At 38.2% G+C, this 16,152-nt stretch overlaps 1 protein-coding gene across 1 annotated transcript in view; it reads right to left on the bottom strand.

Moving 5' to 3' along the window:
- The window catches only part of LOC144972664 (uncharacterized), a 181,886-nt gene that overhangs the window by 68,295 nt on the left and 97,439 nt on the right, over positions 1 to 16,152 (bottom strand). The window contains exon 33 of the mRNA XM_078914143.1: positions 13,659 to 13,798. Coding sequence (XP_078770269.1) covers positions 13,659 to 13,798 — 140 coding nt within the window. The remainder of the gene's footprint in view (positions 1 to 13,658; positions 13,799 to 16,152) is intronic.

Here is a 16,152-nt window from a genome sequence, read left to right as displayed (position 1 = left end):
TGCAGAGGTGAAGCCGTGACGTTACGCTCCGATGAATATTAAAAACAAGTTGTTGCTATCCGTAATACGGTGTTATAATAATAAAATCATTTTCAAGTGTGCTTGGCGCATGCTGATGTCCGCTGTCTGTCCTTTGGTTACGAGGGCAGGGATAAACAATCAATGGCGACAGATGGCGTAACCAGATCGAAATGTCTCGTCCTATTTTATAATTCCCCGTGATTATGCAAAATAACGTGAAATGCGCTGTCACCAGTTCTCTCATAGCACCGACAAATCAATCAAGCGGGCAAGGTTGGAAATTTAAACAAAAACAAAATACCCGTTTTTTATGGCTTTAGTAAAAAAAAAGATGATGATGATGATGATAATGATGATGACGATGATGATGATGATGATCATGATGATGATGATGATGATGATGATAATGATGATGAAGACAAAAACGATGATTACGATGAAAATAATATCAATACAACTACAACTCTCACTACTACTGCTTCTACTACTACTACTACTACTACTACTACTACTACTACTACTACTACTACTACTACTACTACTTCTACTACTACTACTACTACTACTACTACTACTACTACTACTACTACTACTACTATATATATATATAATAATATAATAATAATAATAATAATAATAATAATATTAATAATAATAATAATAATAATAATAATAATAATAATAATAATAATAATAATGATGATGATGATGATGCTGCTGCTGATGATGATGATGATGATGATGATGATAATAATAATAAGTAGTAGTAATAATAATGATAATAATAATAATAATAATAATAATAATAATAATAATAATAATATAATAGTAATAATGATAATAATAATAATAATAATAATAATAATAATAATAATAATACTAATGATAATGATAATGATAATAATAATAATAATAATAATAATAATAATAATAATGGTGATAATAATAATAATAATAATAATAATAATAATAATAATAATAATAATAATAATAATAATAATAATAATAATAATAACAACAACAATAATATAATATATTTAGATCTAAATAGAATTGCTACACACAAACGTACGCTCGCACACAAGCGCATACTATAGATAGTGTTTCTCCCCCCCCCCCCCCCCCCCCCCCCCCCCCCCCCCCCCCCCCGACATTTTAATATAATAATATAAATACAATCCTTGCATGCAAGCAGGGTTTAAAGAAGTAACACGGACAGGCGACAGATGGCCGCCTTACAGTGGCAATGGGAACATTAGATTAATCCAACACTATGTCAACATTTGAGGCTTATTCTATCGCCCCCCCCCCCCCCTCCCCAGAAACAAAACAACAACATCTGGATCATTTATCCGATTTGAGCAGCCGGCCTCAGTGAAGTTGACCCACCGCGTCAATACGCCCATCATGTCGGAACGAATTATAATAGGAAAATTAAGTAAAATGTTAAAATGGTCATAAATAGTAGTCTTGAGCCATTCGGCCCAAGAAACCAGAGTTCATCACGGAAGCGTAAAATAGACAATACCAATTAATACCTGCTACCCTTTGGATAGGATGCTAGTTTAACGCAAAGTAGTTTCCAAAAATGACAAATGTTAAACCCACGTTTTCCACGCCGAGCAAAAAACAAAAACAACAACCACCCCCCCCCCCCCAAAAAAAAAAAAAAACCCAAAAAAAACAAAACAACCAATAACAGGAAACAAAAAACAAAACAAAAACAAAATGTCAAAAACCAAACAAAAAACAAAACCAAAACCAAAATGAAATAAGAAACAAAAAAAAACAAAACAAAAAAACAGCCAAAAAAAAAAAATGAAAACAAAAACAAAAAACAACAACAAACAAAAAACAAGCAAAAACAATTCCATAAAGTTTTTGGTATCCATCATTTTAAACGTCAAACTGGCGACTTTGCTCTCCTTCTCTTTCAATACGCTTCAACAGTCGTACCGTCACTTCCTTCCTAATGACGTATGGCAACCTAGTAACACTGGCTCTAAACTATCGGACCAATGGCGGACGCCCGTATGAAATATGTCTCCGGCGAGCATAAAAGCCTATCCAGAGGAAAAAAAAACACATAAATTTGATCATGTTTTGACTTTTACACATTCTGATCACAAGGCAAATGAAAAGTTCTAGCTAGCATGTAGAATAAAAAGTAATGATTTTCTTGGTTTTGAACCAAGATGGCCGCCGTTGCCGGGCGACGTGAAATCAGACTACTGAATCCAATTCCCCCCCCCCCCCCCCCCCCCGCCCCCCCCCCCCAACCCACCCACCCTTATGCCGCATGTCGCGTGCCACAAAATCAATACTTATTTAGACCAGCATATTATTATCTAACACAGTAGGCAGGTGGGGCAATGAGCTACGTAGCAGAAGGCTTCAGTGCAAAGCAAACTCGAGACTCGGGCTAATAATAATATAAGCTTTCAGTAGCAGTATAAAAATTGCGTGCTTGTTGCCATTGCGAATTTCCAAATCGCAGTCAATTGATTCAACCGTTGTTTTATTGTTTTTCTCTGTGTAAAGTCAAAGTGCACAACAACCGAATAAAAATATCGATGACTTAAACTTATCACGCCATCTATTGGATTATGTAATAGTCTGAATTGTGCATACTGCCGCGCAATTTTACATAAATTAAACACACACAAAGGTTAACAGAGAAACTTATCATTCATTAAGTGAAAAACCGATGGTAGAAAATTGAATTACCGTATAATATTTAGCAAAGAGAGAAATAGTTCGATAGTCAAACGCCAGAGCTATTTATATTTCCATTCCTAGTGCCTTCAAAAATAGAAGGAACGAAATTGATGACACCCAGCTCTGTGTTACTGTTTTTAAGACCGCCATTTTAATGATTAGTTCTCACTAAATTATATCAAACAGTCAGTAAACGTTTAAGATTGCACACAGGCTAGTTTCCGATCCGAAGGTGGGTTTCATACCACTCGACCACATGGCAAATATATATTTATATTGCGATATATATATGTTCAAGTTTTTTCCCCCTCACAACTTTACTCATTGTAATATTCAGGAATCCATTTTGCCCCTTAACGCTATGGCTTTAGTTTCTTATCGAGCCGATCGTGGGCTAAAATCTTCACAATCGTCCCTGTCTTTGCCAAGCTTTGTGACGTTGGTCATGTCAAGTCACTACGCCCTATCTCACTTAGTGGCGCTCATCTATGGCTGGCCGACGGCAGGGTTATTCCAGTCCAATAGGACAGAAAAGTCGTGACGTCACGCCATCTACTCTTCCGGTTTCAAACTCATTGAAAGTGTGTATGTAACCAGTCCTTTTGCTAGCAGGATGTATGGACGTATGGATGTATGATTCTTAGAATTACAGGACGTCAAAAGAGCGAGGGTTGATGGTTTATTGACAACCGGCATTACATTTATGCTAGAAAATAAGATACCATCACTCTGAAACGAGAAGATCAGTTGTACAAGATATTATGTAAACAGCCCTCCGGTGGACTGGTTTCACACACCCAATAAGATTGGATCCAGTGTTTTCACGACACAGTACTTATGGCTCTCTATTAGGAATACCAGTTGTATATCGAGTTCGAGCTTGTGATATTTCATTCTTGGCTTGAGCAAGCAACTTAACTGGGACGCGCGAAGTCCCAAGTTTGAGAGTTTTTGCAAAGATGAGGGTCATTTAAATCGATCGATATTTGAAGGACGAGTTTTTTGGCCTAATTTTCAAATATGGGTTTTTTTTCCAGAGTACGGCAGTATTGATCACTTTGTGGCGCTGAACTGTGACTGACGCCATGGCTATTTCGGGTATTTTAAAAAAGTTAAAAACACAATCCCATAAAATACCGGGAATTTTCGCATATAACGTTTGTTACAATTAATCATGTGAAAACTTTCAGGTTTTAAGGATCCGTAAGAAAATCAATGGTAGAAGTCTAACAAGTTCGATCGAGCCAGCATAAAATATATGAATGAAGTCATCTAAAATTTGAGAATTATTTATTACAAGTAGTGGGGAGAGTCATCTTGATTCAAATAAAGTTCACCAAGTAATAAAAAAATCAGGTCCTTAGTCCAAGTTCCGGTCTAAATAAGGAAAGTTGACTTGCCATAACACAACAATGGGGTTACACAATCTTTATTCATTGCAGTTTGGCACGAAAAAATAAAAACAGAACCGAAAATAAAAACACACACAAAAAAACCCCAACAACCCCCCCCCCCCCCCCCCCCCCCCCCCCCCCAAAAAAAAAAAAAAAAAAAAAAAAAAAAAAAAAAAAAAAAAAAAAAAAAAAAAACAAAAAAAACAACAAACAACAACAACAACAACAACAACAACAACAACAACAACAACAACAACAACAACAACAACAACAACAAAAATTTAAAAAGAACGACGGGCTCTGTTTAAACCCTTTCATGAGACCGTTGACTGGTTCACGCTGGGGTGGAACCGTTTTAATGCCCAGCAGCAGGGATCCGTGCTAGATCAGTGTAAGACAGTGGCAGAGTCGTGTATCACTCGTGACATATCTGTGACAAAACTGTATTTGCTGGAAATTTAATTTATTGCTGCACTAAATTATGGCCAGCGCAGTTCCGTTTTTTGTTTGTTTGTATTTTCCCCTATTCTCATAATTGATATCGAAGATTTGAATTCATGATTGTTACTCAAACAGAATGGTGGAGGGAAGTTGCAGAAGTTGGAATAGATTATGAAGGTTGATTTCGCCTCTCTCTCTCTCTCTCTCTCTCTCTCTCTCTCTCTCTCTCTCTCTCTCTCTCTCTCTCTCTCTCTCTCTCTCTCTCTCTTTTTCCCCACTTGTATCTCTCTTTCTACTTCCTATAATTTATTTCCGAATGTGCTGGAACGGGCTGGGTACGGCTCGAACATTATCATTTTATAATACTCTTCAAAAGTCGTAACGTAACTTCCTTCCTAATGACGCATGGTAACTTAGTAACACTGGCTCTAAACTATCGGAACAATGGCGGACGCCGTAAGAACTATTTCTCCGGCGAGCATAATAACGTATTCAGAGGAAAAAAACCCCATACATTTGATCATGTTTTGACTTTTACACATTCTGATCACAAGGCATATGAAAAGTTCTAGCCAGCATGAAGAATAAAAAGTAATGATTTTCTTTGTTTAGAACCAAGATGGCCGCCGTTGCCGGGCTGCGTGACATCAGACTATTGAATCCAATTGTGCGTCGCCAATCCCGATCCGTCTCTGCCGCTGGAAAGGCAACACGTTTACGACGGGTCTATGATAGCAATGATATTTACTAGGATTCCCAACTTAGAGGGGTTTTTTTCTTAACATTAGAGTGATGTCCCTTTGTTTTTGTTGGCTCCGCGAGAAAATGGCAGCGTTAGCAACACTAATAAATAACAACACAAGCTGGTTTTGAAACACCCAAAAACGTGTAAAGGGTTTACTATAGATAGAACGAAGATGACGTCACTATGGTGTTTGTTATTGTTTTTTGCCATCCGCATTTATGAGTACTTCTCACTAAACTGTATGAATCAGACTATAAAAGTTCATGGTGACACACAGTTTTGTGTGTTGGTCCGCTTACTTCCAGATGGCAATGTTATGAGCTTCTTAGCCAAGCGCATACTATCTATATTCATAATCTAGTTGTCATTTCCAAAAAAAAAAAAAAAAATTAAATGAACAGAAGATAGCAACCTTAATACTCTTCAACGGTCGCTTCCTTCCTAATGACGCATGGTAACTTAGTAACACTGGCTCTAAACTATCGGAACAATGGCGGACGCCCGTATGACATATTTCTCCCGCGAGCATAAAAGCGTATCCAGAGGAAAAAAACCCTAAAGTATGATCATGTTTTGACTTTTACACATTCTGATCACAAGACATATGAAAGTTCTAGCCAGCTTGAAGAATAAAAAGTAATGATTTTCTTTGTTTAGAACCAAGATGGCCACCGTTGCCGGGCGGCGTGACATCAGACTACTGAATCCAATTGCTATGTCTTATGATCAGGAAGAATAAATGTCAATACCGATTATAATCGCATATATTATGTTGAGAACATATCTTTGTGTGTTCTGGTTTATTCTTTTTCTCAGCTGTGTTGTTGCTGTGAACTGTTGGTTTTTATGCCCGTGAAGCACTGTGGGTTCGTGAGTTTTGTGTGGTGTTTATTCTAGTATGTTTGTGACGTTGTAACTGGCTATAGATTGTTCGATGATGACGTCACGCAGGTCTTTATTATTGTTTTTTGCCATCCGCGTTTATGAGTAATGCTCACTGAACTGTTTTAACCCGACTATAAACGTTCATGGATACACACAGTTTTGTGTGTTGGTCCGTTATACATTGCCAGCCGGAAGTATAACGGACCAACACAGAAAACTGTGTGTAACCATGATCTTTTATAATCTGGTTAATACAGTTTAGTGAGAAGTACTAATAAACGCGGATGGCAAAAAACATTAATAAAGACCTGAGTGACGTCATCTTCGAACTATCTATAAAAAGCCCAAACACGCAGTCAGTCTCGGTCTCACCAAAGCCATCGTTCTGTTATAGCCTGATACTGAAATCCAAAAGGACTGGCAGTTTGACGTCATGATTTGGTTTTTGCACCGCCTAGTGAGTTGTTAGTAGATCTCATGGAAACAAGTTATTTCATTGGTTGAACTATTGAATACAGCTCACGATTTGTTTTCTTTTGTGGCAAAAGACCGGCATTTTGACGTCATTTTTTGGTCTGTATCAGGCCATAACTTTACGAAAGCCACGGTCTCACTCATTCTTTTTGTTCGTTTGAATTGGATTCACTAGTCTGATGTCACGTCGCCCAGCAACGGCGAGCAGCCTGGTTCTAAACAAAGGAAATGGGTACTTTTTTATTCTTCATGCTGGCTAGAACTTTTCATATGTCATGTGATCAGAATGTATAAAAGTCAAAACATGATCATATTTATAACGGTTTACTCCTCTGGATACACTTTTATGCTCCTCGGAGAACTATTTCATGAGGGCATCCGCCATTTTCCCGATAGTTTAGAGCCTTTACTAAGTTACCATGCGTCATTACGAGGGAAGTGACGTCATGGCTGTTGAAGGCTATTGTGGATATTAAATATCGTTTCTCCCGAGACTAAAATGAAAATGTGGAGACGTGAATCTTCGGGTCTCCTTCCCTATGTGGGTGTTCAATGTCAAGTCACTAAACATGGCATTTGTGTATTCATGGTATGTGTTTAAATAAAATACATAGAACTTTCTGCCCGCTATATCAATCGTACAAACCCATCAAAAGTCTGAGAGAATTTAGTGAGACAAAATCCCCCAAGTGAATATAGAAAGCTGCGAAAGCCGTGCAAAATTTCAATTGTATTACATTTTAACATTATGAGCGAGAGGATGCTTACCGACTTGATACGACCTGACATATATTATAATATATGCACCGTCTTCTATTAAACCCTTTTTAGATAGAGAGAGAGAGAGAGAGAGAGAGAGAGAGAGAGAGAGAGAGAGAGATAGACAGAGAGAGAGAGAGAGAGGGAGAAAGAGATTGATAGAGAGAGAAAGAGGGAGTAGGATAGACAGATATATGAATATGGAGAGAGAGAGAGAGAGAGAGAGAGAGAGAGAGAGAGAGAGAGAGAGAGAGAGAGAGAGAGAGAGAGAGAGAGCAGAAGGGAATTGGATTCTCCATGAAGTTATAATGAAAGCCTTGGTCATAGTCCCTTTTCACAAAAGACAAAGTAAGACAGTCAAGTGTAAGTCTAGTCCAGTAAGTTCTATCTAGTAGTAGTCCAGAAAATTTGAGTGAAAGATCGTATTACATCTCCTCATCCTTTGATGGAAGGAAAGTTCCTTGCATTCAGCTTGTTCCGACCATTTTTACAATTAATTGCAGAACAAAATTGGCCAACTTTTTTTCCTTTTTAGTGCTCCTTTCCGTCCATTGCTCCAGGTGTAAACAAACAAGGTTTCGCGAATTCGAATTAATAATAATAATAATAATGCTGAAATATAGCGCTATAACTCCGAGACACCAGACTCTAAGCGCTTAAATTACAAATTACTTTGGCTGAAACATACTCATTTACACTCACAAGCACACACACACACACATACACACAAACACACACACACACAACACAACACACAACACAAACCAAACCTATCTTGCTTCTCATACCATCTACTAAAATCGAAACAAATATGTTTTAAGCGAACGTTTAAAAATAGACAAAGATTCTTTTTCACGAATGCTCTGCGGTAAGGCGTTCCAAATAGAGGGTCCGAAATGAGAAAAGGATCTCATTCCAGCATTTTTCCGAATTCGAGGGACAACTTGTTTTGTGGAATCACTGGCCGAACGTAAGGGGCGAGGTTTTGAATATCTTTCAATTAGTTCTGAAAGGTAGGAAGGGGCAGTACCTTCAAGAAAACGATACACTAAAACACAAGCTTTGAATTTAATCCTTTTCTCAACAGGCAGCCAATGCAGGTCATGAAGTAGAGGTCCGGCAGAGTCGCACCTACGCTTCATGAATACTAGTCTGGCAGCGCTGTTTTGGACAATCTGAAGACGTTTCAGATTGTATTGCGAAACGCCAAACAACAGAGCATTACAATAATCCAATTTCGATAGTACGAGGGACACAACCAGGTGCTTGGTCACATCCTCAGATATGAACCGTCTAATGGAAGCAATCTTTTTTAGTTGGAAAAAGAGAGATCTAACCAAATTATTAACCTGATTGTTTTTCCAATAACTAGCGACAAATTAATAGAGACTTCAATCTTGCAGAAACCGGCGGAGTTGAGACTCCGACTCCTATTATATAATATAGATAGTATGCGCTTGGCTAAGAAGCTTACAACACTGCCATCCGGAAATATAATGAACCAGTACACTGTGTAACCATAAGATATGAAGTGAGTAGAAAAGTGCCAGAAGACAATAGAGAATAAAAAATTTTTTCGCGGCGGTGGTGGGGTTTGAACCTGCGACCTTATTGGTACGACAACTCCGCCTGGCAGGTGAGAGCGTGGCTCTACCGTGTGAGCTATCCACGAACACAAAAATATTCGTTTCAAACCCAAAGTCATTTCTAGATCCCTCTCTCACCCACTTCTTGAGATCGCCGATTCGTTCACCACCATCGCGAAGTAATTTTGACCAGCAGTTAAGCTTAATAGCCAATATTCTCATCACAAACATATAACATAGAAACGATTGAGACATTGAGTATGCTCCGGTGTATGGGGTGAATTTTTAATTCAGAAAAGTGAGTGGAGCAGGCACTTATGTTGGTAACAACAAGATATGAAGTGAGTAGAAAAGTGCCAGAAGACAATAGAGAATAAAAAATTTTCATATCTTCATATCTTGTTGTTACCAACATAAGTGCCTGCTCCACTCACTTTTCTGAATTAAAAATTCACCCCATACACCGGAGCATACTCAATGTCTCAATCGTTTCTATGTTATATGTTTGTGATGAGAATATTGGCTATTAAGCTTAACTGCTGGTCAAAATTACTTCGCGATGGTGGTGAACGAATCGGCGATCTCAAGAAGTGGGTGAGAGAGGGATCTAGAAATGACTTTGGGTTTGAAACGAATATTTTGTGTTCGTGGATAGCTCACACGGTAGAGCCACGCTCTCACCTGCCAGGCGGAGTTGTCGTACCAATAAGGTCGCAGGTTCAAACCCCACCACCGCCGCGAAAAAATTTTTTATTCTCTATTGTCTTCTGGCACTTTTCTACTCACTTCATATCTTGTTGTTACCAACATAAGTGCCTGCTCCACTCACTTTTCTGAATTAAAAATTCACCCCATACACCGGAGCATACTCAATGTCTCAATCGTTTCTATGTTATATGTTTGTGATGAGAATATTGGCTATTAAGCTTAACTGCTGGTCAAAATTACTTCGCGATGGTGGTGAACGAATCGGCGATCTCAAGAAGTGGGTGAGAGAGGGATCTAGAAATGACTTTGGGTTTGAAACGAATATTTTTGTGTTCGTGGATAGCTCACACGGTAGAGCCACGCTCTCACCTGCCAGGCGGAGTTGTCGTACCAATAAGGTCGCAGGTTCAAACCCCACCACCGCCGCGAAAAAATTTTTTATTCTCTATTGTCTTCTGGCACTTTTCTACTCACTTCATATCTTGTTGTTACCAACATAAGTGCCTGCTCCACTCACTTTTCTGAATTAAAAATTCACCCCATACACCGGAGCATACTCAATGTCTCAATCGTTTCTATGTTATATGTTTGTGATGAGAATATTGGCTATTAAGCTTAACTGCTGGTCAAAATTACTTCGCGATGGTGGTGAACGAATCGGCGATCTCAAGAAGTGGGTGAGAGAGGGATCTAGAAATGACTTTGGGTTTGAAACGAATATTTTTGTGTTCGTGGATAGCTCACACGGTAGAGCCACGCTCTCACCTGCCAGGCGGAGTTGTCGTACCAATAAGGTCGCAGGTTCAAACCCCACCACCGCCGCGAAAAATTTTTTTATTCTCTATTGTCTTCTGGCACTTTTCTACTCACTTCATATCTTGTTGTTACCAACATAAGTGCCTGCTCCACTCACTTTTCTGAATTAAAAATTCACCCCATACACCGGAGCATACTCAATGTCTCAATCGTTTCTATGTTATATGTTTGTGATGAGAATATTGGCTATTAAGCTTAACTGCTGGTCAAAATTACTTCGCGATGGTGGTGAACGAATCGGCGATCTCAAGAAGTGGGTGAGAGAGGGATCTAGAAATGACTTTGGGTTTGAAACGAATATTTTTGTGTTCGTGGATAGCTCACACGTAGAGCCACGCTCTCACCTGCCAGGCGGAGTTGTCGTACCAATAAGGTCGCAGGTTCAAACCCCACCACCGCCGCGAAAATTTTTTTTATTCTCTATTGTCTTCTGGCACTTTTCTACTCACTTCATATCTTGTTGTTCCCAACATAAGTGCCTGCTCCACTCACTTTACTGTGTAACCATGAACTTTTATAGTATGGTTTATACAGTTAAAGTGAGAATTACTCAAAAACGCGGATGGCAAAAAACAATAACAAAGACCCGAGTGACGTCAACTTCGTTCTATCTATACTCGTTGATGACACGGAGCCGACGTGGAGGACACGTGATGGCGACGTCGAATGATCAATAGAGGAAGCGAGGAGCGAAATAGGATTCAATAGTCGTAACGTCACTTCCTTCCTAATGACGCATGGTAACTTAGTAACACTGGCTCTAAACTATCGGAACAATGGCGGACGCACTATGAAACATTTCTCCGGCGAGCATAAAAGCGTATCCAGAGTGAAAAAAACCCATAAATTTGATCATGTTTTGACTTTTACACAAGACACATGAAAAGTTCTAGCCAGCTTGAAGAATAAAAAGTAATGATTTTCTTTGTTTAGAACCAAAATGGCAGCCGTTGCCGGGCGGCGTGACATCAGACTACTGAATCCAATTGACGTCACTGAGCCCTTTGTTATAGGTTTTCGTCCGCCACTGTTATGAATAGTTCTCAATAAATTCTATGAATCAGACGTTCAATGTTACACATAGTTTTGTGTGTTGGTACGCTATATCCGTCTGGTAATGTTGTGAGTAATTTGGCTAGGCGCACAGCATCAATACCGAATGAGGCGAACGCTCACAAAATGAGGAATGCTACTCGTAGGTCAATTTGTAAACAGAATTTGCATATTTTCATTGCATGTCGTGTCAAGTTTCTTCCTGTATCAACAACCACAAGTAGTACATGTTCTATTTTAAGCATGTTGCTATTTTTATATTTTTCACCAGACAATCGAGTCAATAATTTATGTTTGAGCCTTTTATTTTATCACAGCACGGGTGTCGTTGTTTGTCGGTTACAGTTTTTGTATTCGTTCGTTCGTTTGTTTGTTTTGTTTTTTTTTTTTGTTGGTAAACAAAAGGTCACATAACAAGCATTTGTTTGTCTGTTATATTTATTGTTATAATCGCTTCATTTTGCAAAAAAATATATCTGCGTTTGTTTGTTGGTTATAATCATTGTATTTGTTCTTCTGTTGTGTATTCTAATAATAAACATTAGAATAGAAACACCAAAATTAAAAACAAACAGACAACAAACAAACAAAACAAAACAAACAAATAACAGGATGAAATCAGGAACAAAAAGAAAAAAAAGAAAACAAAAAGAATATCAGTAAGAAATAAGAAGACATAAAAGAAATTGAAAAAAAAAAAAAAAAAACAAACAAGAAGAAAAAAACAAAACAAACAATCCCCACCCCTTTATAATACACACAAAAAAACACAAGAAACAAACCAACACCCCCCTCCCCCATACAACCAATGAGGATAAAGACCAAAACAAAAAATAATTTAAAAACCAAAAGATTTTATATAGTGCGATATCTACTAAATGTGCTCAAAACGCCTTACAAAGGGTTCCTGACGAACAGCAACACGTAGCATGCAGAACGAGACATGGTGCCTGTTAGGCGATATTACAAATTTATTTTTTCGACAGAGACAACGTTGTTAATGGCCAGATACTCATTTTACACCAGAGTACGGTCAGAGAATGTGAATAAAGAGCCTTTTACAAGGACTCAATACGAGGCTCGAACTATGGACCTTCCGATCCGAAAGCGAGTGTCATACACAAAACCACATATCTGCGCTGAAAATAAAAGCAAAACAAAAGTAAAAAACGTTGAAAATAAAAACAGAAAAGAAATCCAACCAATAAAAAAATCCCCAAAACAACAACTACAAATAGACAAGATAAGACACAAACAAAAAACGAACAATCAAACAAAAAATAAACACTAAAACAATAAACAAATGAAAAGAGAGAGAGAGAGAGAGAGAGAGAGAGAGAGAGAGAGAGAGAGAGAGAGAGAGAGAGAGAGAGAGAGAGAGAGAGAGAGAGAGAGAGAGAGAATAAATAACAAAAAAAATTTTAAAAAGAGAACAATAAAAATAAAAATTAAAACAAATTGATGCAGTTATTTAATAGTAAACAGTTTATCAAAGTGACATTGAAGCCACAAGACGTCACAAGGTCTGACCGAATTCTTTTGCTGATTCATTAAAGCAGAAAAGGTTCTCTGAACTGGTTGGTTTAAAAATAGCGTTTGTATCTATTTATAGATGTGTAAAGGCGATAGCTGATAAGATTCTCTATAATATTGACTGATTGTTGACGTCGAGGGGAGGTCTTTGTCAATGTCATTTATAACAGATATGATGTTGACGGATTATTATGGTGCTGACGACAATGGTGATAATGTAGTTTTTGATATGGTAGTGTTGATGGCGAGGATGATGATAATGACGACGGTGATGATGATGTTGATGCTGCTGCTGTTGCTGCTGCTGCTGCTGCTGATGATGATGATGATGATGATGATGATGATGATGATGATAATGATGATGATGATAATGATGATGATGATGAGCGTGATGATGATGATGATCGTGATAATGATGATGATGATGATGATGATGATGATGATGATGATGATGGTGATGATGATGATGATGATCATGATGATCTTAATCATGCTGATGATGACAACGATAACATTGACACTCACAGTAGCTCCCAGCATCCCCATCTTCTTGTTAAACTGTAACAGTTTCAAAAACTGGATGGTGGCCATAAAGACCACCACAGCCATGATGTAACCATAGAACTCGTCATACAAGGCGACGGAGTTGAAGTTGACGAAGCCGTCTGTAAATAGCAAAATAAAACAAAAACTTATATTTCCCCTTCAAGGGAGTTTCTCTTTTGATGCAACAGCCGCAGAACAGCGCGAAAAAAAAGTGAGAAAATGAATACTAAAACACCATTCCCTGTAGTCATCATCAGGGCAGATTTTTAAAGGGTCTATGTTGATAAAAGGCAAAGAAAACCAACGGGGCAGATTTTTAAAGGGTCTATGTTGATAAAAGGCAAAGAAAACCAACGGGGCAGATTTTTAAAGGGTCTATGTTGATAAAAGGCAAAGAAAACCAACGGGGCAGATTTTTAAAGGGTCTATGTTGATAACAGGCAAAGAAAACCAAGGTATCAGCCACAGTGCAACGCAAAAGAATTGAGCAATAGATGCTAAGTTTCTTTATCAAGAATGAAGCAAGATGTCGACAGACAAAGCCGTCTGCGAAAGAAGGTAAATAATAAAACAAAATGTTTTTAAAATTATATATATATTTCCTGTACCCATCCTCGTGTGAGATATTTATTTAGAATCTAATCTTGATAAAAGGCAAAGATAACTAAGACGTCAGCCGCAGGGCAACGCCAAAATATAAGCAAGACGAACAAGTTTCTTGCCCAAGGAAGCAACAAGATGCCGACAGCGTGGGTTGAAACCGGGTGATTCTGCATTAAGTGAAATGCCTGATCTTCTCGGTTATGTTGCCCCCGAAATGTTAAGGCACGTTTCAACATCAATAAATAATATATAAACATTTATCATGCTTAATGCACCTCACATTGTGTAATTTATTCCTCCAACAAGCCAAATTGTACCATGTTTCCATTTTATGCAGCACTAGTCGCCTGTTAGGCGTCCCTATGTACTAACACTATTATGATGTCCGTCACTGCCTATAGTCACAGGCACTCATTCACACCTGTTGTCGGGAGGGTAATGTGTGTTTAAGACACAACACCGGGAATATAATTTTCTACAATTACTGTCACCCATCCGACCACTGCCCACACTTAACATTGCTTGACACTTGTGACAAGACGAAACAACGTCTCTCTGAGCCACCGGACCCAACTACATTAGTGTAAAAGGAAGACTGAGAGATCAAAAGAGGTTGATAAGGAGATGATAGAAGTATAGAAAGATTAAAAATACAGGCTTTCATAAACATGGGGCACATGGATAAGAAACTAAACTCAGTTTCTGTAGCGTCAAACAGACTAAAGCAAAAGAGAACAGAAAGTGTGACGTCAAAATACTGGTTCCAATCTCATTGGAAGTAAGAAACAAGTCCTCCGGAGGACTGGATACAAACATTGTACAACGGATCTTCGTATTTTCTAGCCTAAATAAATGCTGGTTGTCTCTCTTTTACGCCCTTTACTCATAAGAATACACCTATACATCCTGCTACTAAAATAGTCATAACACTTAAAGATTCAATATGTATAATTCAATATGTAAACTTTCCACTGTTAGTTCTTCTGAGGACTGGTTACACACTTTCAATGAGTTTTGAACTGGAAGAGGAGGAAGGTATGACTTCATCATGTATACGCCCCAATGCTTGTTACCCGTTGTGTTGGGCGCATTCCTTTAGCAAAGTACATTCCACCAGCTATATAAGACCCAGGCACCCAATCATGACTTGGGTGGCTCGAAAAATAAGAAAATTTATCAACTGCACCCGACCCGGGATCTATATTAGTCACTTTAGCTTGTGAGGCGAGAACTCTATTTACTGAGTTATCAAGATAGAGAGAAAGACGAAATAAGCAGTATAGGGAATGAGATTAGCGCGAGGACGAGAGACGCATGCGCACAACCAACATGACGTTCTCTCTCTAATAACGTTTCCGCCGGTGACGTCACAGACTATGGGTGACGTCCAATCAAGGGACGCTACTCTTCCGCTAATCTCATTCCCTATTGCCATGACTGTAAATAATGCAAAATATGGTGTCAAAAAACAAATACAAAGAAGTGAGTGACATCAATTTCGTTCCTTCCATTCCCTTTTTATGATTGCTTTTTCGTTCAAATGGGAAGTCTCAGATTTGAGAGTTTTTGTCAAGATGAGGGTCATTTAAATCGATCGATATTTGAAAGACAAGTTTTCACACCAAACTTTTAAATATGAGTTTTTTAGAGTACGGCAGTTAATTAACCAATATATTTTTGGCCAATCAAAACATGGAACTTGTGACACACCTTCATACGTGGTCGGACAAACATAGTTGTCTAAAACCAAAAAGGTGAATGAAATCGATCGTTCTCTGATCATTGTTATTGTTTTTATACCGCCAAATGGTTGATTAGTTATTACGATTTTCTCGATCATTTATAAACGTTTAAATTTACACATAGTTTT

This window comes from Berghia stephanieae, chromosome 5 (assembly GCF_034508935.2).
Source record: "Berghia stephanieae isolate SIO BIC M18660-M18661 chromosome 5, UCSD_Bste_1.3, whole genome shotgun sequence".
NCBI lineage: Eukaryota > Metazoa > Mollusca > Gastropoda > Nudibranchia > Aeolidiidae > Berghia > Berghia stephanieae.
This window is presented reverse-complemented; position numbering and strand designations above follow the sequence as displayed.